This window comes from Neodiprion virginianus, chromosome 1, assembly GCF_021901495.1.
Source record: "Neodiprion virginianus isolate iyNeoVirg1 chromosome 1, iyNeoVirg1.1, whole genome shotgun sequence".
In the NCBI taxonomy this organism is placed as follows: Eukaryota; Metazoa; Arthropoda; class Insecta; order Hymenoptera; family Diprionidae; genus Neodiprion; species Neodiprion virginianus.
This window is the reverse complement of record NC_060877.1, coordinates 8,095,128-8,122,767: the sequence shown is the minus strand read 5'-3', so window position 1 is coordinate 8,122,767 and position 27,640 is coordinate 8,095,128. Positions and strand designations below refer to the sequence as shown.

General features: G+C 35.5%; 2 protein-coding genes across 5 annotated transcripts in view; one reads left to right on the top strand and one right to left on the bottom strand.

Moving 5' to 3' along the window:
- Nucleotides 1-11,367, bottom strand: LOC124297061 (uncharacterized). 4 transcript variants are annotated; one of them, XM_046747671.1, is made up of 4 exons: nt 11,213-11,367; nt 10,065-10,165; nt 9,816-9,982; nt 1-8,846 (listed from the first exon to the last, which is right to left on the bottom strand). In XM_046747671.1, the coding sequence occupies exon 4, from the start codon at nt 8,586-8,588 to the stop codon at nt 1,470-1,472; it is 7,119 nt and encodes a 2,372-aa protein (XP_046603627.1). In that variant the 5' UTR covers nt 8,589-8,846; nt 9,816-9,982; nt 10,065-10,165; nt 11,213-11,367; the 3' UTR covers nt 1-1,469. The 4 variants fall into 4 exon arrangements, with proteins under 4 accessions (XP_046603627.1, XP_046603617.1, XP_046603636.1 ...); XM_046747661.1 differs by having other exon boundaries at nt 9,816-9,960; XM_046747680.1 differs by lacking the exon at nt 11,213-11,367 and adding an exon at nt 10,626-11,157 and having other exon boundaries at nt 9,816-9,960.
- Nucleotides 11,368-12,764: 1,397 nt separating this feature from the next.
- The window catches only part of LOC124310542 (all trans-polyprenyl-diphosphate synthase PDSS1), a 58,426-nt gene continuing 43,550 nt past the window's right edge, over nt 12,765-27,640 (top strand). Inside the window, exon 1 of the mRNA XM_046774596.1 lies at nt 12,765-12,955. Coding sequence (XP_046630552.1) covers nt 12,800-12,955 — 156 coding nt within the window. The 5' untranslated portion in view covers nt 12,765-12,799. The remainder of the gene's footprint in view (nt 12,956-27,640) is intronic.

The window sequence follows — 27,640 nt, the reverse complement described above, 5'->3', positions numbered from 1 at the left end:
AACGAGAAATAATAATATATATATTATAAATGAGAAATTTACACATTTGATTAAAGAAGACGTAATATAATAGAAGAACAGTTGCTCATTCATATTCAAGTTACAAATTTACTTTTATTCGTAAATATCGGATAGATACCCTCAGTGTGAACTAGAAAAATACCTCAACGTTCATGATGCGACCTAACAATATTAACGTATTAATATTAATTGAAAATAATATTGTTCGATAGGTTGTTCGCTAATTACAATACTTAGAATATTTATATTATACCTGATTGAAAATGATTTTAAACTGTTGCATGCTCGAGTATATTCTTTCAAATATGTTTCTTTTCTTACTTGAAACTTTTACATTAAATTTGATTATAAGTAAATTAATATTAATCGAGTGCAAATAACGAGTCGGTTTGTCTAATAGAGATTACAGTACTTAGAGTCACGACAAGCAAAACAAACAAAAGTAATAGTTGAAAATGTGATAGAATGGTCACACATACGGATTGTACAGAAAGTAATAAAGAGAGTAAACTGAGATAAATTACAATGCATTGTACAACAGTATTTCAAACGTCGTAAGCTATTAGCCAGTGCAGAATTTTACAACTTAAAGGAACGTTTCTCTCTCAAGTTGTAGATAACATTGTAAATATTAATTAGTCTGCATGTGCAATATGAATTATAACATCACTGTCATTTAGTGAAGCATTCAAACTTGAATTTTAATTTTTACCAAGTGCACTTTTCGATTATTATCATCTACTCCAATGTACATACTATACCGGTATTATGTCAAACAGTTTCGACCGATATTCCGTTTTTACATTATAAAATTACAGAAACAGCAATGTATAAAAATATTAATGTAAATGTGTCATTTTTTTCGCATCAATGAAACATGGTCAAGATTTTTGGTAAATATCAGATGTGGAATCTCCTGAGAATTTTATATTTGCTAGAATAACGATTCGACTGGGATTGAAAAAAAAGGAGAATGGTACACGTCATTCTTCTTTAATGTATCTTAAGATAACAACTTTTCTGGTGCATTCAGAAAATTTTTCGACTCTTAAATCTACCAGCTCGCCAAACGCTCTGTTTCTAGTGAGAATTTCGTTTGTGATATAACTATATTAATCTATACTAGTCTCAGAAGCTTCAAGAATTAGTCGAATGTATTGGCTTAAAATATCGTTCCTAATACACATTCAATTATATGTAGTACAATTATTATTCAACATTCTTAATTTATGTCTAATGAGTACTAAGCGATACATATGCAAACTGCAGTATCTTCGTGTATGAATATAAATTTTATTCTACAATATTCCGCGTATAGTGATGGTTTTATGTACAACTTGATATTTGTATCAAGAAACATTAATTATGAACTTGTATGATGAAAATGAAATTGGAGGTAAAAAGAGATATAAAATGATGTTAGAACATTTTGAAAAGAATTAACTAAACTACTGCTGATTTATAATATTGTGCGACCTCATGTGAGCATTCAATGCCGTTTCGGATACAAGAAGTAAATTGCAAATACCACACTTGAACAAAGCTTGATTATGTAATATTTTTGGATGTGCCACTTGGTCATTTGGATGCAATTGCCTGACATGAGCCTGCAAGTGAGTCTCTTGTAGAAAACCCGTCGAACATATGTGACAAGAATAAGGATATCTAGTTTGCAATTGAGTTTCATTTTCTTGTTGATTGATAAAAAGGAAAGTATGAAATGTATTTCTGTGCTGCAGATATACATTATAAGATGAAAAGACTTGGGGGCATTGGTTGCATTTAAATGACGTATGGGCTGCGACTGTTGGGATTTGATTTTCAGATACGTTGGACTTTCCACTTTTGTGACACGTCAGTACATGTGCTCTCAGATTATCTTCAGAACCATAAAGATATTGTTTGCACAACTTGCATCGGTATGATTTTTTCGATGGTTCGTTGTACTCAGTTTGCTGATGTAGAGACTCGTGATGCTTTAATTCTTGCTCTGTCGAGCATTGATAATTTTGACATATACTGCAAGAGTATATAGAGTTTGCGGCAGGTGTAGGTAACCTGTATACCATGTTGGCGATACCGTTAAACTGTGGATTATTATTGGATTGATTTTGACACGATTGAACTATTGTCGATAACCATTCTGAAGCATTGACTCGCTGGTCTGGTGACAAATTATTTTCCGATATGGGAACTGGTAAAAATGGAACTCCTAGTTCAAAGTTGTTAGAATTTTCAACCGGTGTGTATGTGCGTGAGCTATTATTGGAGTTTATTGGAATCATTGACGCTGGTTGTTGGATGTTATTGAAGCTGCTAACCAGAGTAAATTGGGGTACCACATTGTTGCCTGATGTAATGGGTAGAGATGATATCGAAACTGGTATTTGGTAATTATTGGTACTGTTGACTGGTTTTGTTGGAGTTAAATTGTTACGTGAACTACTGTCAGGTGAAATCGGAACAGGGTGTTGAAAATTGTTGGAATTGTCAGCTGTTAAAATCGGTGGTAAATTATTTCCCAAGCTCCTGACAGATATAATTGGACTTGGTTGCTGAAAGTTATTAGAGTGTAAAACTGTAAGAGGTGATGGAATATTATTGCTCTCCTTATTAACAGGTATTGCCAAACTTGGTTGTGCGACGTTGTTTGAATTTTTCACTGATAGATGTGCGGATGAGTTAGTATCTGAACCACCTACAGGTAAAACTGAATTTGATTGAGAATTGATGAAATTATCAAGTTGTCGAAACGGCTTTGTTGTGCTATTTGAGGTAGCTGAGGTAGGAGTTGTCTCTAGACTTCGAAAATGAGCGGCTAAATGACGTTCCATTTCTGGTTTTACGTCAGTTTTAAATGATTGACAATATTTGCAGTTGAAAAGAGGAGCAGCAACTTCTGCGTGACCATGTAATAAATGAAGCTGCATTTCATTGAGGATATCACTTCTGTACGTGCGACAAATAGTACATATACAAGTCTTTTTCCCATGCGGTCCATCGATTATACACGCCCAAGTGCCAGGAGAATTTAGGGTAGATCCTATCGAGATGTGTTTCATCACATGGTGGTGCCAATCAACAACAGTATCGCATTCAATCTCTGTACATGTTTTACAAATGTAACTAACTCTAACCCGTGCTTTTATCGACTCGTTACAATTATGATTGTTGAGATTTTCCTCCGTATTAAACTCAGCATTGCATTTGCTACAAGTGTATGGAAGAAGTTCTTTCAAATCTTTAACACGTAAGAATGATAACTTCTTAGGTTCTTCGTCACTCGATTTTTCCAGCTGTTCTTCAAGGAAAGAATTTTTTGTGGTCAACTCTTTTTCTAGTGCATTCTTCTCACCAGGCAGTATTTCAATATCCATAGAATTCGAGTTATCAGATAAGTCTATCACACTGGGAATTACTATAGACCTGCCCGAGGTGATTTTTTTGTGCGTAGAAATAGACTCATCAGGTACAATTTGGTAGTTTGATTCTTGCAGATTTCTTTCAATGATAGCAATGGTTTTCTCGACTCGACTAATCGATTCTTGGTGATTATTTTCAGTGATAGCACTTGCTTCCTCAGCTTCGTTCGGTGATTCTTCTTGATTCTTCTCAATGATAGCAATTGCATCGTTAATTTGGTCAGTCCTGATTCCTTTCAAAAATTCCTGATTCTTCTCAATGGTAGTGCTTGTTTCCTGAACTTCACTAATAGATTCTTGCTGATTCCTCTCAATAATAGCACTTGCGTCATCAATTGGATCAGTGGATTCCTGTCGATTCTTTTCAATGGTAGTGCTTGTTACCTCAACATCTTTAATGGATTCTTGCCGATTTCTCTCAATAACAGCGGTTGCGTCATCAATTTGGTTATTCGGTTCTTGTTGACTCGTCTCCATGGTGATGCTTGTTTTTTCAACAGCCTTCGCAGACTTTTCAATTAATTTTTCTACAAGTTCTGGTCTTGATTTAACCGAATTGCTATGTGTTGAAACATGCTTATCCAATATAGCTTGACTATCAAACCATAATTTACAAGTCTTACAATGAAACTTGGCTGTAGCGAATATGACTTTACATGAAACTGGTTTTTCTGGTGTACCTTTATGTTCCGTGGAATGATGTTCAAAGTCTTTAATACTATCCATCATGAGCGCGCAATAATTGCAAACATATTTTTCCTGAATTATATCATGTTTGATCAAATGATTTTCATAATCTTTTGTTGTGTCATATTCGATTTTACATATGTTGCAAGAAAGCGGATTATCCCCTGATGATTTACACAGGTCTTTAGGAATTTGTAGTAAATTTTTAATGGTTCTGTGCTCTTCAACATGAGTATCAAATCTTGATTTATCAGCGAAATCTTTATTACATATACTGCAAATTAGTTTAAAGCACGGGTTGATAATTTTGCTGACTTGAGGTGGAGAATTGATTTTTTGATAACATGTGTGGTTAGAAATAAGGTGCTTTTTTAACTCAACTTCAGTTCGAAATGGTTTTTTACAAAAATGACACTGATAATCAGCTACTAGAAGACTTTCAGTGGGTTCGTCGTTATTGCTATCTTTTGTACAGTTTGGCTCGATGATCTTTATTTTAATATTATTAGGAAATACCGAATGATCAGCAATATACAGAGGATTTTTGCAGTGATTGAACCAATGCTCGTAAAATAGATGTCCGATTGAAAAAAAAAATACATTGCAATGTTTACAGAGAAATGATATATACATTTCTACGTTAAGGTCAGTGTGCTTCTTTATATGCGAGTGCATATCTTGCAAGGAACTTAAAATTACACGACATTTATTGCAAAACATCGCTGGCGTGACTTTGCTCAAACTATTCCGTGCGCACAGTGAACTGTCAAAATGATCTTCAAAGCATTTTCTTGTTTTAAAAAATGTTTTACACTGTTTGCACACTATCGCAAGTTCAATTATTACACCATATGACATTTCGAGTCGTTCAGCTTTATGGCAAAGGCAAATTGAGAATTCACAAGTTGAAACAGCAGCAGCAGCCAATATCGTTGGACTATTACTAGTCCCCGTGAGTTTGGGTAGTACTTGTTCCTCAGCTTTAGCATTTTCGCTCTCAGAAATGCCACTGGCTTGATTTTCAGGAATTATCACTTCTCGAGCATCTGTAATTGACTCAAGCTGTTTCTTAACCTTTTCAACTTCGTAGGTATCCTGCAAGTCTTGTTCAGTATGCGTCAGCATGTGCAAAAACAAATCTTCTTTGGAATCATATGTTGATCGACACATAGTGCATGTATATGATTTAGAAGTTTTCGATGCTATATTCGGACTAACATGTTTCTTTTCAATACGGTGCATACGTCTAATGTGATAACCAAGGGTTCGTCGATTCTTGAATTTTTTATTACAGATAATGCATTCGGTGGCACAAAGCTCAGATATGTCTGTGCAACCACAGTGTTCAAGATAATGTTTGACTACATTTTTAGTAGCCAGTTGTTTATCACAGATGGTGCACATCCTACTTGTACTTCTTACATGCAACGTTGATAAATGTTTTCCCAAGTTGTACGTGCTTCTGAATGTCTTCTTGCAAAAAATACATTCTTTTTTCATATATACTTCAGTATCGTCATCAGCTTGATCAACTTCGACTACTACACTACTGATACAACCATTTGAAGTCGATGTATCCGACTTTGTACATGTCAGAGCTAGTGGATCAGATTCACTTTTATCCTTGTCAACAGATGACTCAGGTTGTTCTACTATATCAATAGCAGGAATATCCTGTGCATCAGAAGACTGAGGATCTTCATCGATGTAGAGCGATGGAAATGTATCAACATAATTGTCAACAAATGACATTTCTTTAGTAAGATTATCAGAATCTATTTCGCTGTGGTCTGTATTGTGATCTCTCTTCTCAACTATACCACTTCCAGTTGATGTCTCCTCTCCACTTGAGCGAGTTTCAATAGTTATGCAAGCAGGTCGATCTGGTGAATGATACTGAGTCGTCTTTGATGTTACATTTTTTATCAATGACAGACAGTTCTGGGTAAACTCAGCCGGCCGTCTGATATCTGTGCTAGCATTTTTATCTTTGCAATTTTCAATCGTATATGCAAGATCGTTAATAGCAAAAGAATCAGTACACATGTATTTCGTGGTATTACAAGGTACCGTTTCACTTACTACTGTGTTGTGGAGATTCGGACTTATTTCTGAACTTTTGCTTTGTTGCACTGTATAATCATTTTCCACGGCTGTATTGATTTTGGGTGCATCGTTATCACTGCTCTCACCCAGGTCCATCCAAATATCTTGTTCATCCATTACGGAATGGTTTAACATTGTCATGCCGTTGAGAGGAAAAGATGTTTTAGCCACTTTTTCTTTAGCAGGTACAGATCCGTATGATTTTTTGGGCTGTTTTGTTTCCGACCCATAAACTGAACATGTATCTGGCTGATTTACAACATGTATAGAATTATTACTGACTAACGTCGTGCTATTTAGTTTCTTCCGCACTTCATCACTATCAAACAAAAAATCTATGTTCTTTGTTAATGACACAATGCAAATTTTCTCTGGTGTTTTGGTTACTTTTTGTACACCAGTAGTGATTTCCGCCCTAGGAACGTGTGCATTACTTAATTCTGGTTTATCTTGGACTAATCGTGAGGTGTTTCGTTTCTTTGGAGAAACGGATGATCGTCTTGTAAGAGCAGATGCTATTTTGAATGACTTTTCTGAAGTCCGACTAAAATGATTCCTAATTTCATGATTATTTGTGATCCAAGATAGACGCGGCAATTCCCTATCCATATGTCGTTTACTTTCTTCTTTGGTATGAGGAGAAAAATTTTCTGTATGATCCATCCGATTTGTTGGTTTCTCTGCATCTCTTGGTCCTGGTTCAGAATTTATTATAGATGAATTGTCGTTCAACGAAACTTCTACACTTTTTACTGGTGAATATCTTTCCAAATGTGGAGGTTTGTCATTGATAGACAATGCACTTGTTTCCATTTGAACTGTAACAGTGTGAACTGAGTTTTGAGGACTCTTCACCACATTGTCACTCATCGAAGACACGTCAATGAAATTGGTAGACGATCGTCTGTAGGGTGAGTGAGATGTATTTAAAGTTGGATTTGAGAGGTTGCCAAAAACAAATGAAGAAGAATATTTTTGATAAAGTTTTTCAATTTCTGAGGCAACATATCCCGACTCGGATGTTTTCAATGCTTTAAAATCTATCAACGGTATAATCACATCTTTGTGAATGTTCCATTTCTTTCTCAATACTGCATCCTCCATTTCTTTTTCTTCCAAACATTTCACAGTTTTTTCTGGTAAAACACGGCTTTTATCAATCTTGAAAAAATAATCTGTAATCAGTCTGTTCCTAGTCTCTTTGGCTATATGTTGATCTTGAACTGTTGCTTTGATAGGTGAAATATTACTCAGATTGTTAAAAACTGTTTCATGTTTTTCTGTGTGTCGATTTGAGGGCCCCACTGGGTCAACTTTGTTAGGTGTAGTCGTATCTTGCTTCTTCAGTCGTTTAACTGCAACATGTAGAGATTTCAGGTGTGATGATTTCTTTGGAACCATATCATCATTTTTCTGATTTTGACTGCGATCAATGTTAACTGTGTCCACATGATCCGAATCTCTGTTGCGCAGAGAATTACGTTTATTAATTGATCTGCGATTAGTGTATGACAAATATTCAACTTTTACACGCTTTCTCAGTTTAGGAACATTCACCGCATCTTTTTGAGAAGCGTATAATTTTCTCTTGCAAGCAATCTTTACGTTATTTTCGAAATCTTCATCTTTAGTTTCACTCAGATTTTTAGTCTCTGAGATTTTGTTACGTAAACCTTCATCAGAAGTTAATGTTCTTTTGAGAGACAGCTTGAATCGTTTTGACACTGACGCTTCATTTACACAAACCTTCAAACTTTTCTCACTATTTTCAATTTTACACATGCCATCAGTTCGCGGAATTCTGCTACTTGGATATTTTTCACAATCTTGATATTCAGTGGATTTTTCACTATCCAATTTTTTGGTATGTAACGAGAGTTGAAATTCGCGCGATTTATCATGACAATGGTTCACGTTGGGTTTTCTGCAAGATGTACTTTTGTTGAGTGACTTCTTCCTTTTTGCTTTTTTAATGCGTTTTTTACTAGCTGCATGATTACTTGAAATCTTTTTTGTAATCACCTCAGAATTACCATCAGTCATGATGTCCGTCAGATTCAGATCTTTCACATTATTTTGTTCGTCGGATGTTTTGGTTTGCTGCTGGTTTCTTGAAACCGCGAAGCATCCCGTCTTACGTGGGCGAAATTTTTCCATAGTTTTCAATTTAGTTGCATTCCTTGCCAGTAAATTGGCCAGTTCTTCTTCAGGTAAACGTTCTACTACCACAGCACATTCTTTACATGGATGCATTTCTGTCCAAACTCTCTCATCTTTATCAGTCGTCTTGACACTTTTCTTCTTAATATCGGTTGTACTTGAGTCGCTATCACTGGACATACTAGAACCCATGGCTTTGATAGATTTTCATCAATCTACAAAACTAATCAGCATATTGTAACATCTTCTCAATTTTCAGTAATCCCTACCTTTTCTACTTGAGAGTCAATGGTTCTGTGACGTCGAGAAAGTTCTTGACAAAGTCAGAATTTATCATGGTTTCACCCACACCATACACCTCGTTTTCAACATGAATTAGATCTCATGAATGGTAAATTGCAATGCAACGTGGTCGATATCATCATCTATTCATAACTGATTCTTGATTTGCTGTAACACACAAACATAACGCATTATACTAATAATCACATAATGAAATTTGAGAAGTATAAAATAGTAGCAAAGCATTGTTGTACATACTCTAGGTCTTGTACTTTACTAATATCAACCATACTTCCTTGAAAGCCATTGATAAATAACTTAATCTCATGTTAAATAATGTGCGACTAATTATGACAAAGGGAGGTAAACTAGTTTGGAAGGGCTTTCGATGTATGATTCAAAGAAAAAAATATATTGCATAATACTTCTTTAAAGCAAAGTCCAGGTGGGTAACTGGCTGCCCTGGTGGTACACTTCTTGAAACAGAGGATTAGTTTTTCATTCGCCAAAGAATTGCAAATGACAGTTAGCATCGTTGCAAACTACTTGCTGCCATCTAATAATTTAGTCTGTCATATAAAAATGTTTGCAAATCTTCTTGAAAATTCAGACACCAGTCATTGACTCCGGTTATTTGAACTCCGGTTTGTATCATTTTGGCAGTGAAACTCAAAGAAAAAGAACTGCAGTAACGAGAGAAAAAGAGGGCGCAAGGCCCAAAATCCAGAAAATTATTGTGATGGAATTTATTAATGGCTTTCAGTCACTTTTTTGTAGTTTAGATTACTTGATTCAAATTATTTCAATTCGGATCGTTACCTACAAAACTTATTTGATTTTATTCAAGAAATATACTTTAGAATATTCTAATCATGTTTTAACGAGGGATCATAATAGTTAAGGGAAAACAACAGTTTTCTATAGTTTCCTGTGTATAAATGTCTGTTTCAGACTGCTCTTAGTCAATGAAGCTGCAGCTTGATTTTCAGACTCCACTACCTTATTCGAATGAACATTAAATCGTTTGACTGCTAATTCTGGCTGCTAGCTTCAGCCTTGTTCTTAGTCACTTAAGTGACTCAAATATTTATGGTGATTAGGAATGATGCTTATGGATGTATTGTATTTTATCCGTACCTATTTGGGTCCTCAAACAATATTAGTAAGGACACTGTCAGTATGCAATTTTTTTTACTGCAATTCACATCGGCCAACAAACACGCAAGATTTTGCATTATAAAAAGTACTTATTATATTTCCTGATCCTGGGTTTCCACTTGAGCTGCAAAGTATTTGAAAAGGATCTTCATGAACATGACTATTTTATAACGACTTACAACAGTTTTGACATTCCATGGTGCTGGCGCTCTGAAGGTTTATACTCACATGACAAACTTTGGAAAATATACTTTTTTATCGAAGTACTCTATTCGCTCTGATTGTTTCACCCTTTTCTATTCTTCAACCAACATTTGCATGGTATCTACCTGTAATTAACAGACGGTAAAATATACAAAAGTTTATCGGGCAATTGTCGATCAAGTTTCCTATAGAATTCTATTTATTTGATCCTGTCAACATACAAATTTCTACGCCGGAAATGTGATATCACAGAGATTAGATCAGTACTGAATATGTTTGGCCAGTAGCAAATAAAACAACAATAAATACAAGACTGTGACGTTTTGAGGATTATTTCTGAAGTAAAATTTTATAATCATCAGTAAACGAACAGAATTTTCAGTCCACAGATATAAATTATCTGTTGCGCTGATCTTTACATAAGTTTATAGATTTGAGTGAATTGAAAAGAAATTACACATGCTAAACAACCAGTCCAACAGACACAATACATCAAAGTTGAGATAAATTATGAACAAGCATCAAGTTTCAAAAAATTTATTTTGCATAATTAAATTCTCAATAGTTAAGGCTTATCACACTTACAATTTGTGGCTAAAAACCAAAAGTGAACCAACCACTAAAAGTACGATTCACAGACCCAAGTGTCCAGACTTATACTTGTGTACGACAGAGTTTTCGTTACGTGATATCAAAGAGAACAGCGATGCTAAAAGTGACTCATAATGCAGTACAGGGTTGCCATAGAAAGCTAGTTTCAATAAACTTGCAAGATTACCAAATGACAGAATGGTGATGATAAGATCAACGTAAATGAACATACGTATTCAGACACTATTCAGACACTTTAGAACATTTGAGCACCCGATTAAAACTGCCATGGTAATTTCAAGACGTCCAGGACTTCCGGTACAACTGGACAGCCTGTAATTAGCAGTAATAATTGCATCTGTGCGTAAAATTGAAGTACGTGAAAATGTGAGGCGCTACGTACACACGCATCACGCAGACACAACACAGATACCATATCAGCAGTCAACTGCACGACGCCATAGATATTCGTTCTATTGGTTTGTAGTATACATGATACAGCGATGAAAATTTGACCGACAAACACATGGGTAAAAAATTAATGTAGATAGCACTAATGGAAGAATTAGAGGCATACTAACCTGTCGTCACTACAAGTCAAGAATATGAACGCGATATTCGACAATAATTTCAGGTTCACTTTACGGCATAAACTAAAACCCACCGAGTACCGATACGTGACTGCATGCAATGGCCGTTGAATGCTTGGTTGGCACGATTGGCACTCCAGTACAATGAACAAGCCTTCCAACCCATGGACCTAGTTTGAAGCCGGTCGTAACGCTGATGGCGCTACGATCGTATTATCGAAAAGATATAATTCAGGAGGAGACAAAGAGTATGGGAGGAGATATCAGCGTGAGTGGAAATATATAGGTTTATCTTTGTAGGTCTATCTCGGTAAAAAAAATAATTGATTGACGCCATATTTAAAAGCTTCCGGTCCTGAAAAATGACAAATAACATATCCTACATTCCAATATTTTTATAAATAGCAGAAAGTAAAAGACCTTCCTACTACCGACAGGAACGTTTTGGCCAGTTTTGTAATTTCGTGTCTTACGGTTCGGAAACAGATTGAAAACTCATCTTTATACTGGTGAAAACCCAATTGGCGTTACCTGAATATAAACAGTGATCTGTAACATTATCTGCAACAATCTCTGCAACCTCATTCCATAAAGAGTTGTGTAACGCAGTCGGCAATGGATGAAATTGTTATGCTCTTGAATTCACTCAACGCTATTGGCGTCTGCACTTTTATTATTTATCGGTGAACGAAGATGTTACTATGATGTCCAGTCAATAATAGTAGATTCAATGCCTCTTTACCCTATATGGAATGAAAAACGACAGAGCCGTGACTGAAGACCACAGACAGTTACCCCCTCGGCCGATAAAAAAGCTACGGGATTGTTAATGCGGCTTCTTACGCTTACCCGCCAAGTACTAGTTACGAAAATTTTCCCACGGGTAATCGTCTTTGCATTCTTCCATCAACGCTAGACAGAAAGTTTTTTAATTTGAAAAGATGCCAAATTATAGAATAAATTTCACTACCGGATTACCTTCATTAGAAATTCACAAGAGGACGCTAAAACAGCAAACTCTCTATTTTAGTGGAGCATTGCTACCTTCACGTTTTAATACTATGGTCATAGGATCGTCTGCTGTTACCTCGTCTGATATCAGACTGAACCTCGAAAAGCTACTGTCAACTTCACAGAATATGTCTCGACTAGCAGATGACAAAAGTACAATTTTCCGCAATTAGTTTTAAATTGTCTGAATGATTTAAATCTTCAAAGTTCTTCGGATCAATAAGCCATCGTTGATAGCTTTTTATTCTTGTTAATTATAAAACCGGTAAAGGGTGTGATAAAGGGCGAATAAAAGATATCCCTGTCTTTAAAAATGCGGCGAACTGAGCTGTGGTTGTCTCGCATGCACGTGACGACAATGCCGTACCTTTCGTAAGCTCATAGTGACGAAAGTACGAAACCGCGCAAGCCAGACCCAAAGCTAGGCGATAGTAAAAGACTATGGAACGTATTTCCGGTTAGCAGCGACGATTTGTCAGGTGGAGGGGATCGATTTTGACGTTGAGGTGGGGCGTCTAGTGGTCGAGTTGAAAGTGTCCCCCGAGTCTTCTCACTACAGTTTTCGCTATGGCGTGTATAGGGTCCGGTAGGCTCTGTGCTCGTGTGGAGAAATTGTGCCAGTTTGGACATTTCACTCAGGTTCGAAGGAAAGTTTCAACGGCATGTGTGAGATTTCGTCAAGACATACCGCAGTCCGGCTCAACATTGGTACAGCACTGCCAGGTACTGTCTTTTCCTTTTTTTTTTTTTCTTCAATGAAGATATATCGTGCCCAATGATATTATGTAAAAAAAGGCTAACCTAACATCTGACGTCCGCTATCTAGTGAAACTATTCGTTGTCGTTGATCTGGAAGCCTATAGAAATGAATCAAATTATTTCTATTACGTAAACTCGGAAGTTGTGGGTGATTTATTGATCTCTATTTAATCAAGCTATCGATAAACGGTTTTCCAAATGGAACAAGATCTTACGTGATGTACACCCTTGCAAATTACATAACTTGAATTTCAAACTTATAGAACTGCTCGATCAGAGCACCGTGCACAGTCAAATTAAAGCTTGTACTGTCATCCGGCTCGCGGCGGGATTTGTTTAAATATCAAAGTCCTCTGTGTTATATTTCATCAAATGATCACGGTTCAATCGTCAATCAGAATTGTCAATCCATCTGTCAAAGTCAACGTTTCTCCACCGCATGAAGTAAATCGAACGAATCTTTAAACTTTCTAAAAAAAAGAGAAGAACACAAGTAATACTTCACTTGTTTTCATTCGTGTCTCGTCAGCTGATAACAGCAGACGATCGTTCTATGTGCGCAGATGCCGTCTGCTAGCGCGCATGTTGCAGCAGTAGATTTGCTGCAACATTCCTGAACGATGATACATCTGCTTTGAATCGAAAATGAAACATAACAATTTTCGCTTTTCACCTCACTCAAAATTTCGCCAGCACTCGGATCGTCTAATTCATGCCAAGTTTTTTAACCGGGCAACAAAACCGAAGGTTGTAACCGTTGTAACAGACACGCGTTTTGCCGCCATACTTGAATCTGTATTTGACAGTGGCGCGCAATTCAAATGATCAGCTTTCTCAGGCAACGGCCAAGTCTTATTTCGCGAAAGTTTGTCTTCGTTTCTATTAGCGGTTTCTAAATCTCTGTTTAGTAATGTACAGGTGATTTTTGCGTGTGTTTCGCATGCGATTGGTATAACGACGACGACGACGATGACGACGAGAACTGCGAAAAAGGCGAAAACTGCGACGACGACCCCACTCGATTATCAAACGACGAAAGTCTGGCTGTTACCGCGGACTATCGAAGGCTTGACTAATCATTATTCACGTTACGAAACTTGAGAAATAAATACGAGTAGAGGTTTAAGCATGCGAAGGAGCGGTACCGGCAATGTTCTTTCTCGCAGCTCTTGCCTATCCGTACATAATGTTACTAAATTAGCAAAACTAGTCGCGGTGGAAAATTTTTCACAAGTGGGCTAGGCGGATCTCTCATATACAGATTCCTCAAGACATTCTTTACTTTCTCGCTGCGGAATAACTTGCATACATAAATATGTGTGTGCATGTGTACAGTTATAAATATACGCAACAAATTCCACTGCGTTTTCGCTATGCGAATCATACTTTCTCACAGTTCTAGTAACATGCTTTACATACACTATACTTTCTTATGCGCGCGCGCGCGCACACACACACACACACACACACACACATATATATATGTGCATATTATTGTAACTAGCTTTTGAAGTTCATGACTGCCGCAACAACTCAATTAACCTGTCGTCAGAATGCATAAATTGCTTAACTATAGCTCCGGGGAGTTTTACTGTCTACATACGCATCTCGTAGTACTAGAGCAATTAGTGAGTTAGTCATTGCGAGTCATTCGCTTGCAATCAGGCAAAAACGATTAGAGATGAGGCAAGTGGTGCTAATTAATTTTCCTTAATAACGGTATATTGGAAATAAACTCTATAGATACAATTTCTCCAAACCGCAAAATTATAAAACTAACGTTTAGTTGATCCATCTTATTTACCATCTGTATACAAACTGGCTAAAATAAATTCTTTCCATCTCTTATCCAAGTCAACAAATTGAGCAAGTTGGAATCTTTTATGGGATAAGAGGCTTCTACTTGAAAACAATTTCAATAAATTCATTCATTGTCGTTTTATTGCTTTACTCCATCGACTCGTCAAGCTCTTACGATTTCACAAATTCACCTGCTCGCCTGCCTGCCTACCGAATGCCTTACATTTTACCCACCTATCCATACATCGCGGGCCGTTTTAAAATCACGCTCTTGAGCGCGCATGCGTTGCACGCGAGAGAATGCACGATGAATATTTTCACAATACAATTAGTAGCGCAACAAATGACTTTGTTCCGTATGGACTGCTGCACGATTAGCATTGTAGAATCGTAGGCCAGCTGTCAGTCAACATCGGCAATGCCATCTTCTTCACTTTCGCAATGTTTACCCGACCAAATATTATCATCCGTACTTACGTTGCACGACGACGGTGTCAAGGTTTCCCGCCAAATTTAGGCGGCAGGTTCCTGGTTCGTGGCGCTGCCACCGCTCGCTCATTTTTAAACTCACAGTAACGGTTGAAAATATGCAAAAAAAAAAAAAATAACATTCGCAAATCGCTTGAGAATACGTATTTGATAACAGAGGGTATTTGTCGAATTTCAACAACCATTTTCTTATAATCCGAAACAAATTTCGATTCGAATTCAAAGTCATCGAAGATTGCGCAAGAAGTAATTATTTATTATACTTTCTGACATTTGGAGGTGTCGCTATTATGTATAAACGTAAAATCATCCGGCAATTAGAATTCATTCATTTTATTGAAATGATTCCTTTTAAAAAAAAATCGTCTGTAAAGTTATTCATTCTCAAATCGAATTATGTATCATCATCGTCGTTGTTTTAATTTTGTTGTGATTTGAAATCCGACACACTCAAGTGTGCTAAAAGTGAATAACTTATTATTAACTATATCGGTGTTATGTATTTTACAAAGTGCAAAAAGTATGAACCGAGCGTATCTTTATTTCTTTGACGTCACTTCTTGGTTTCTCGGTATTTCCGTTGGTAAAAATCAATAGTCTATCATCGTCGCGCAAAAGACGGCTGATCTAAATATGGTGCGAAATTTGACGAAACTTTTACTCACGTCTTATTCAAGATGATTATATATGCTTTACGATAAAATTCAAGATATTAAAATTTCGATTATGTGCCTAGTATACTGAGCAAAAAAAATTCGCACATATATATATATATATATATATATATATATATATATAGTGTAAATTTAGATTTGTTTCTTTATTTTTACCGAATTTGAAGTTAGTATTTAACGTTGACGAAAGGAAGAATTTAAATTCAAAAAATGATTCAGGAATTTGAGACTTTGAAGGTGTTAAGTGTTTAGATCACGAGATATGTTTGGTGTTTCATTATGACTTACTAAATTTCCTTACGATCTCTTTAAATAAATCAAGCATATCAATAACATCAATATACCGACATGTTGAAGTGCGAATTGCAAATGTTTATCGAAGATGATCGGTCTGCCCATAACTAGATCTCGAGTACGTGTAAAGTCCTACCAACATCGAAACGATCATTCGTCAACTTTTTTCTCAAGCAATTCCCCACAACCGACACGCTATAATACTGTAAGATATACGTATCCTCTGTTATACGTGAGCAATCAGTTTTCTGCCGGCCTATCGCCTGTTTGGAGAAACTCAGATTAAACATCCAGGTTGGAAGCGCGTGTCCTACATACCCATGTAACTCAGGATGCTTACGATCGTGACGTTTACGGAATTCTTCTCCCAAGGTGACTCAATCGTCGATAATGGGTATCTCTCTTTTCCACGTCTGCTGCCTTCGATGGCTTTACCATTCGGTATCCGGCGTATGGCGTTCTTCGGCTTTGAAAAATCTGAATAATATGACCTTATTTACAGACATTTCTCAATAAAGTCTGTCAAGAAATGAAAAGAGCGGTACGTGCACATCTTTTCGTACGAGAAAAAAAAAAAGAAGAGATGAAAGAAAAAAAAAAAAATGACACGAATAATGATATTACCACCGCAACCGGTTTCGTAATAGTCTTCCAAATTTTACGATCAAACCGTAGGTGTTGATAAGCTCGCATAGGTAAACGGTAATAAATTGTACTTAGGTATGAGAAATTTTTTTTAATTTTGTAATTTTTTTCTATTTTAAATTAAAAAATTTTCCGACTATGCAAGCGGTTAGGCATTAAAATGTGTATCACTGCTAAGTCAAAAGTATCATTCGTCGATATTTCTTGATCCAATGCATAATTATTCAACCGTTTATATTTCACACAAGTCTCTGGATGCATATCATGCCAAATTGTTGTAGCGAAAGGCGCAGCTTCTAAAGTACCCTTCGGACGACTTACATCATAGCGAATAATTGATGATGCGACATAAAATTTTAGACGAAAGAAATTTCCAATTATTTTTAGCTGTAGAGCCGGATTAATGTCGATGTCTCAATCGTGAATTCGCGTTCTGCAATTACGCTCGTTCGAAATTAAACGACTGACGAACATTTCATCAGATTGAATGTTCGTATGTGATATTTTAAAAATTTCGTATCACGATGATTATTCTGGCTCTATCGTCTGCGGTCTAAATTTAATACTCGTTAAATAAACGTCAGTAGTTTTCAAAAACGTCGTCTAAAGTTTTATCAACTTTGCAAAAAATCGTTCAAATTCCGAGTTCCTCACGCTAGTCCTCCTTTTTCATACACTTTCGAGTTTCTGTAAATCGCTTCAACGTTAATTATATTAAATATTATTCATAGAATCCCATACAAATTTGAATACAATGTCAAGAAGAAAAATGATCAAATGAAAATACATTTAATATAAAAACGAAAGTACAAACGACCGTTGAAAAACGCAATCTAACAATACAAATAATAAGTCGTAATAATGACCGTTTTCCACGGATATAAATGAATCCGCGTAGATGATTCAATATTCATTGAAAATTAATACGCAACCGCGATTTCAGTATGTAACAGTAAATACATGTTCGTGGTTTTCCTAGTTACAACAATTACGTATTGCGTTACATGCAAAGCGTGTGGCGCAAATCTTGTCTTCGGCTAAAGTCAAAGTTAGTGACGTTAATTTAACGATACATTTTTTAGGAAAATCGTTACTTCGCGCCCTTAGAATTGTCTGAAATTCAGCTAATAAATCATAACAAAGAAAACATGTTCGTATTTTGAAAAGCCAACTGCTCGAAAGTCGTTCTTGAAATCTTACAACGATTTATTTTATGATATTTCGTTACGTTAACGTTACTAACTTCAGCCTTGTGTTTTCGGACGATGTTCAATGTTCATCTTTCTCTTGTTCAACAAGCTTTTCTCATCCTCTATCAATTCCTTACAATTAATTGAACGGAATTTTCACCCCGCGAATCCTAAGCTCCGGTTCCAATCAATGTTACACAATTATCATTAGCAGACGAATAAATAAACACAATACAAATATATTATAATAGGTACAAAAAAAGGGTAGGTAACCCACAAGGCTGCAACATCAACGTCCAATTACCTCACTCACACTCGTATAAAACGCGTGTAATAATTGCGGTGCGTGTATATCATATATTATACGTAACGCGATGTGATGGGTGCCAAGGCTGACAAAATCTGCGCTCTTTATTGTCGTGCCGCTAACAATGATTCGATTATCGTGTACCCGGGGGGCTGCTATTGTATCTTTTTGTGCTAAACCGACGCTTCGCTTCTTCACAAAACGTGCATTGTGTAATATGTACCTTATACACGCATTTCAATATTTCATTTGGTAGCTTGGTCGATCGTTTAGATTCTGTATAACGCGTAAGATGATATTGTAATCGTGTGGGAACAATGCTTCGATGATTAAATCATTACGATACACACGCGAAATGTTAGAAAATCTATTGAGGGGATTGGTTGGCCAAAAAACGACAATTTTCATTTACTTTCTTACGAGATATGTTGTCGAGCATTCGGTATTTTACAAATTATTGTCATTGTAAGTTGCCGAGATCTCTTCAAGTATGGGAATATCGAAATTACTAGAATCGTAAATAAAGCTTGGACATCGATGATTCGATTCTGGTCGATTTTCACCTAACGTATGTATCTCCAAATATCGAAATCCACGTATCTCAAATGCAAAAACGTGCTTGACAGCAACTCCATTCTATACGCAATTACGAACAAAAACATCCCAATACATTTTCATTTCCATAGGTCTCTAAACTAAAACAAGGAATTGCAACAATTTCGTAAATAAAAGTACACAGAATTTCGTGAATAAATTAACGATTTTCGGGATACGAACAACTTTCCTGAATTCGTTTATGAAAGAGCGATGCACGATCATAAATTTGAGCCCTTCCCGTTCGTTTGTTTATTCATTACATGAAGGAAAAGGGTGATTTTGATCGGTCGGTAAAGGTAGAACTGCTACGTGACCTTAAAAAACGCTACAATGTACATGTGACTAGATCATTCAATAATACAGAAATTAACGTTTCTCTGCCTTCGTTTTTTGGTCTCTCTTTTCCCAATTCTGATTTCTATTATTATTATTATTATTATTATTATTTGTTGTTGTTTTCTTTTTTTTTCTTTGTTTTTTTTTTAGGTACTTTACCTGGTTTACGTAAACAAAATTTAAAAAAAAAAAAAAAGAAGAAAAACCGCTATACGTGGATCGATATTCAAATAACAACAGAGACGCTCTGACCTCCGAATATTTGTTCATCGATCTGTCAATGTCTGTTTTCACATGTTTATTATTACTACATGTATTTTCTTCTTATTTCATCCTCTTCTTTCGTCCGATCGAAAACTCCCGCCCGTATTTTATATTCAAAAACTGTTGTTATCGTAATGTCTCATTGTCCTCGAGGACTAGTGACGACGGTGTTCACGAGGCCTGTATGGCGTCATAACGCATATATTGGCGATTGTCGAGTGCGAAATTCGTTGTTCACCGGGTATAGTAAGAAAAAAGTGGAATGTAATAAAAACTAGGTATACGATAGGATCAGAACCAAACTCACGCGTATAATTATATATTTTCTAGGTCGTTTCAAGGATAATTCTAGATGTTATTATAATATTGAAACGAAAAAAGATAATTGCAATATTTAGATCCCCCGCAATGATTCTGCCACGTAACTATGTCATTAATACTTCACACAACGACACATCGATCGGACGATTCGACGATTCCATGTAAACTGACACGTAGTTAATTGTCCAACGAGTTGTAATATCAAAAAGAGGGGGAGGGGCAAATTTAACCATTGGCTACTGAGCGTTGTTAACGAAGCAAGAACGTTACTTTTACAATTGCTACAAGTTGGGCGAATGATTTTTTTTTTTATCAAGATCTCGTTTATGAACTGGCGGTCACAGAGCTTTGGATTTATACGCTGCAGAGCTTTCAGTAACGAATTCTATACTCTATAATATAGGCCTCATAAAAATTCATGATCTACGGTGAATTATCTTGTTATTGGAAAAACATGTTGTGATATCATTCAATAATAATTGCCCCGTACCTGCATCTCGTAATTTCCGTGCTCGGAATTATTTATCAATGAATGTTTATTTTTCTGCAGTGTATATCATTAAGCTCAGTACAGATCAATTTTATCCAATGCTGTAGTTTTTCAGGTATTTCAAAAAGTGAAGATTTTTCAATCGAATATAGTCAAATCTTGCCAAAATAATAATAAAAATAACAATAACAACAACAACAATAATAATAATAACAACAGCATATCTTACATCTACATCTAATTCTATAAACACAGGCTGAAAAATGGTTGAAATTAACATCACATCTTTCATCGACACCATATTCCGAGGCGTGAATCACTAAAGTGTATTCCTACGTCAGAAGATCGTGAATAAACGCTTCCTGCATGAATGAAGATGGTTTAACCAAGGCGAGAAGCGAATCCAACGAAGCACGAGGACTGCATTTTTGTGTCCGAGAGTTCTTTCTTTTTTTTTTCTTTTTTTTTTTTTTAAAACAATACCTAGACAATTATAGAAATTGCATAAAACATCACCCAAAATTTTACTCGCACATTTACGTGTCTTTACGGCAAGTGAACATAAACTTGCGTGGGAAATTCCGTGCGAGGCATTAACGGTAACTAAATATTGGGTAATTACAATTTCTCATTACATAAAACATATAACACTTTGTGAATAATTTTTTTTTACCCATCACGCAGCTATTACCTGCCTATTTTGTTGTTTCAATATTTAAGGAGCAGATTTTTTTTCTTCTTTCACCTTGTATTCGAAATGAGCAATTCATCCAAGTATATATACTTTTCTTTTAAACGTTTTTCAAATCTCGTAACCCTCCCAGCTTCATAGTATAAACGTTGAAATAAATCGTTATTCCCGTAGCGCACATTTTTGCATGTAAAACGTTCACCGTATCCTTCTCTTCTGCGCCTCTTTTTTTCATTTATCCATATATTTCATTTATTTATATCCATTTGTCACGTTCGCGCGGTCTCGAATCATTCAGGGGAATTTCGCTTGCGCGTTTGCACGGCCCTGTTTATCGTTAGTTAGTAAGACTTGGACAAAGAGCACGCAGAGCACGTACCCTGAATGGGTGATAAGGATGTAACGTATAATCTGCACGATCCTCATTTGTAGTCTTTCGGGTTGTTTCTCCTCTGGAATTATTTTCTCATACCGACCGTGCGAAGGTCTCGACGACGAACCGATGATCTTTGTACACCGGATACATCCGCGGTTTTTCCAATAGCTACTGCAAACATATTATATACACACCATACGTATATGTACGTACTACTGTTCCTACTTCGTTTCCGGAACTTGATTTAACCGCGTTTCTTCACCGTAATAATTGACAATGAGGACTTGAAACAATTTTTTTTTTTTAAATCTCTCTTGTATTTCTAGCGATTAGAATATCAGGAATTAGTCAATTTATTTGTATGATCTACTTTTGTCCCTAGGAATATAAAATTTCATCAATCTTCAATTTGTCAGAATAGTACTGGAATTACAAAAATACTTGAAGTGTCGTCTTATTTGAGAATTATGTATGTACAAGTATAAAAAAAAAAAAAAAAACACGCACACACACAACCGAAGAATCGTCAAAGCAAATTTTTGAAATCGTAGCAACGCGTCGATCGATTTGAATCCGATCGAAGTGAATTATTTTTCATATTCCCAGCTTATGTCAGACGTAATGAAAAAGTATTTATACGGAAGCCTGTGAATTTGTTAATTAATCAGGAATCAAAATAAAACATCTATTCCAATATGAACGATTGTACTTTGTGCTTTTGAAAATAAGGAAACAATGTAGTAAAATGCTTGATAACGTGATATGTTTTTATAAAAAAACTTCTCATCCGCGGTTTTATTTCCAATGTAATTGTACTATTTTAACGTGATATCCTTTTCGTGGTATTCATATTCTGCAGCTTATTACTTTCCTATTTTTCTTGTTTCTTATTCGACTGAAACATCGGAGAATAAATCTCACTTAGATTTAAATAACAGCGATTACTTAGGAAATTCCAATAAGATTTTCATCGTACATCTATTTTTACATCCGCGTAGGGCGTGTATGGATAATAATCCGCGTAAGATAATCGATTCAACGCACAAGATTATTATACAACACACATATATATATATATATATACGAATCTCGCTTGTATTTTGTATGCAAAGCAAACACGTGCGAAACGTTGTATCCGCCCAGGGTACGCAAATTTAACTAAAAACATCCGAACTTGTGAAAACTGTAATGTAATTAGCAAGTTCATAAATCCGTGGAATTCCCGGGAGTATAATACTCGGTTGGTTTATTTATTTATTTATTTTTGTCGCATTCAAATCTCGGAAATGTCGTGAAAATAGAGAGGAAAAAAAAATGAAACGAACGTTTATGAAAAAAATTGAATACCTACTCAATTTCTATAACCAGAAAATGTCGAAAGTATTGACATGCTAAACAGTTACTTGTAGGATATTGAATTACGTACTTTGAACAATATTTGAACCGTTTCTGTAGCGATACCCAATTTCTTAGAATTTCCGATCACCTATGACAAATACAAATACACCACGATAAAATACAAGCTGTTTCATAATAAATTGCTTGTATTTCAGCTAGAAAAAAGAAAATCTGTGCCAGTACGGTCGTGTAACGAATAATTATAAACCGTGCATCCAAAAATTGCCGCATAGTTAATTAATGCTTCCCAGCAGCTTAAATATTCTACTCGAAGATCTATTTCTTCATTGTTCCCTCTCTCCTCATCTTGTTTCTTCCCTGTTTTTTTAGAAAAAAAAATGTAATATCCTCGTATTACTGATAGTATCATTCATTGCACGTTTCGATATAATATCTTAACTAATCGCGTTAATAAAGCATTTAACATTCAACGCATTCCAGCTGCAACATTATTACATACATATGTATGTATACATTCTTGTTTCACGCAAGTCGCGTTAAACATGAATGTCCGATGTTTCGGGGAAATAGAGTAGAAAGAACACAAACGCATGTATCACCAATATCACAAATTTCATTTGATAACAATTAGCGCAGAGAAAATAGAATAGTATAACTTACACGGCATCGCGGTTTTTTCCTCTCGATGAATATTCAAATATACGCTACATATATAAATAATATAATACATAAGTATATGAGAAGTACTATACGAATGTGGTATACTGTATGCACGATCAAAAGAGAGAAAGTCTTTTTTTGCTCGTTCAGAACGACGAGCAAAAGTCCAAGTATATATCATCGTTATTAGTATAAATATGCATTACAGTGAAATTTATACCCTGCATAATGATAAGGTAGTAGAAAAAAAAAAAAAAAAATCGGAAGTCGAACAAGCCTCTCGAGCCGCAAAATACCGCGGTTGAAAAAATATTTGCACGTGGGTATCTGAATTCTCTGTTGTTTTTTTTCTCGTTTTTTGTCGTTTTTTTTTCTTTTTTCGCTTGCTGTTTTTTTTTTCTTCCGTCCCTTCGCATCGTACGGAGTATATTCGAAAATTTCGCATCTTTTGCTTACGTGTACCTACGGCGTAACTGTGTTACAGTAATTGCGATAATCGTTGTTGTTGGAAAATAGAAATACGAGGAGACAGCACGTGAACGATACAGAATTCCGAATCGGCCAATGAACGGTCGTTTCTCACTTTTACCCGCGATTCGGATTTGGGTATCGGGGCCAATCGGGTTTCATGATCCACGAAGGAACGCGAAGACGGTGAAACGCTCGCGTCTCTTGCACCTACTCGGCGAAGAAGGCGAAAGCAGCCTGCAGTATTATATACCTATAGTACGTGTATATGATACTTGACCACTCGCTCGTTTCACTTGTAATGGTTAAACGTACACCGCTAATTTGCAGGTATGTACATACATATATGTACATGTATATACATATCCATATATATATATATATATATACACACACGTACGTAAGCACGGCACGTACAACGAAAGTGTTTCAAGGGGAACCTTTGACGGCCTAGCGAAGAGATCGGCGAGAGGTAAATGACTCGCAAAAGAAGAAAATTGAGCGGCAAAAATTTATCATCACGAGGTACACTCGTAGTAAAAAAGCATCTCCAAAGGCACGTGCCTTTACTCTGCGTTTACGTCGAAAATCGCTAGGCTTTATTGTTTACTAGCGCGACGACCAGTGAGGTAAAAATAATGCGTTTGAAACCAAAATTTCGTAAATTTCAGAACGTAGTATCAGTAGCGGTGAAGTTTTTTGATAACTTACAGTTACACTGAAAATAATTTTTCAATTCCAGGTGAAAATAATCATTCACCTTTTAGTCGTTATGTAAAATAGGTACTTAGTAAGTAAGACGATTATAATAATTGATACTCTGATCACATAAATTTATGTTGTATTGCGTCGTTCGTGGAAGTAAAAAACGAAAACCGATTGTGAGGAAAAATGATCGATTATACTCGATTAGTCAGGAAGACGTAATCGATTTAATCGAAATTTGATTATTTTTTATCATACTTAGCATCGAGCTTCAATTCGAGACTGAAAACAATTACAATGCGAATTGATATCCTGTATTTCTACAACGAATTACCTAAGCAAATTGCGTAACTTATCCGACGAAAAAGAGAAATAAATAAACGCGTAATCCAACTTTTTTTGTTTTTCTATCTGTAAGCAATTGTCAAGTTGAATTTAATTTCAAGACAGATGAAATTACGAAGATAATTCAGTAAAACGATACCGTCGGTAAATGGATTGAAAAAAAAAAAGTAATTATACGATTTTTCACCATTACTTTAAACGGTATGAAGTTATCCTTTGGCAAAAGTAATAAAAGAATCTTGCGTCACATCTTAAAGCTTGTACCCGTTTAGATTTGAAAAAAACGTTGAAGTAAACTGTACTATTCTAGAACCAGCTATCCGATCAAATTAAGGCAATTTTACATGGGCCTGACCCACGATTAAAATATCATCAGAAATACTGCGCATACTTCGGATTAAAATTGCTTTTAAATTATTATTTTATAATATTTCGATAATTTGCCAGAGTTGTATATTATTAAAAACCATACATCGTCTATGCAAGAGAGTCAAAATTTTAATGTCGTTAAAAATCGACTTAGTTCATTTGTCAATGTAATCATTAAATTTTATTATTTTAACGATCGTGACGAAATTCTGCACACATCAACTCTATAATATTAACTGGTATTGAAGTGACTCTATTATAAATTCAATACATTTTTTTTATTAAAAACTTGGAAATTTAAAAATTTTTAGAATATTTAAAAAGCTGGAATTTTGAATTTGTTGTCACCCGAGTTTCGTTATCTGATCGGTAATAATACAAATTCCTCGCAATGTGTTTCAACAATAAAACTAATTTGTAAACTTCGGTATTAAAGCAGAACTAAAGCAGAGTAATTTTGTCAAGAATTGAATCCTGATTTCGACTATTAAGAAGGTTACGGTGATTGAAACAACGATACTTTTTGCACCAAATTAATATATTCGTAAGCTAAGAAGATTTCTTTAAAAATATGAAAGTAAAAATCACTGAAACTAGACACACACAGCTTAGGTTTAATAGGCGTTTCATTTAACGTGACTTTAAAATTGTTAAACATGTGGTAGATTCGTTTGGTTTCGTTCGTCGTTGGCTCATTTTATTCATACGACTATTTCATACGAATTCACTGGGACAGATTTTGTAACGAGCTTAAAATCGGAAAAGCAATTATACCAATAAAAAGAAGATTAAAAGGTTTCAGGAATACAAGGTATAATCGCTTTTTGTACACCATAATGTAAAATCTTGATTTTCGTTTTTTACAATTCTATCCATACGTACCGCATCAAAAAATCATTATAAAATACATTAAACAGAGGTAAAATTTTCTGAAAAATCGATTGCCGCTATCAATTCCGCAGCATTATCTTCACATTGCGAGAAAAACTCGAATTTTCAAAGAAATCAAAAAAAAAAAAAATATCAAAAACACTCATTTTCCGCAATATTTCCAAAACATCTCAAAATCGTCCAAAAAGTGTTTCCTTACTCAAGTAAATGCATTTTGCGACAATATTTTTATTTTAAAGTTAACGGATTAATACGTACAGTAACAAAACACACACGCCAGATAAACTTACGGTTTGTGTATTCATACGTGTGTAACACAGTCACTACGAGAGAGAAAAGATTTCTCTTCGATATATCTACGAAGAAGAAGTCTCTCTAATAATTCTCACCACGACGGCCATGTTTATTAAACCTATCTCACCGTCTCGGAATATTTTATTTTCATCCCAGCTGTGCATGCGTCTCTCTCTCTCTCTATATATATATATATATGCAACACGTGCATGTACGTATTTACCTGCTGGAAGCACACACCTATGGGGATTATAACTCTCGTATGTGCCGTGGGAAAGTTTGGGTTCACGCGTACCGAAAACCGGTCGTAAGGTCCATTAGTAGTAGACGATCTCTCGATTGTGGGTTAAAGTAGGCGGAAGAAAATCCTCTCGATAGGTTCTCCCTTGTTTTTTTTTTCTTTTTTTTTTTTTTCCAATTCCCATTCTCGTTTCACCTCATCCTAGTTTTCCGGGTCAACGGAGTCTCGTCGTTTTTAAAATTTTATTTTTATTTTTTTCTTACCTACAGTAATCACTCGACGCATCCCGTTATGCAATCCTCCTACGTCGTTCCCTCCTCCTTCCACATGTTTCTTCTAAATTCTCATCTCATAGGTGTTTTATTTTAAGTGCATACGTCTCGTCCGTTCCTCGTAATAATACAACGCGTTGAAGCTATCGAGAATATGTCGGGAAATATTTATGATCTGTTTAGAAACAAGTCTTCTAGGAAATAATGGGAAAAATGTTACAAAAAAAAAAGAAAAAATAAAAATAAAAATACTCAAACGTAATACTTGATCCAAGGTAAATTATTATGTATAATGGGATTGAATCTTTTCTACTTTCTCGATCGTCGATCCTTGGTAAATGATTTTTTACTATACTATTCGGATAATTTGCGACAAATAAATTCCGATCACACGCAATTAATTGCATAGAATTATGAAAATGTAGAAATGATGTATTAGAAAGAATGGATATCTAATCTTGCCAAATATATTCACGTTTCCATAAATATGACTTCCGTTTGTCGGTATAATCCAAAAAGTAATAATTCAACGATTATTCGGATGTTGTAACAACGTGGAATCGGCGAGCTT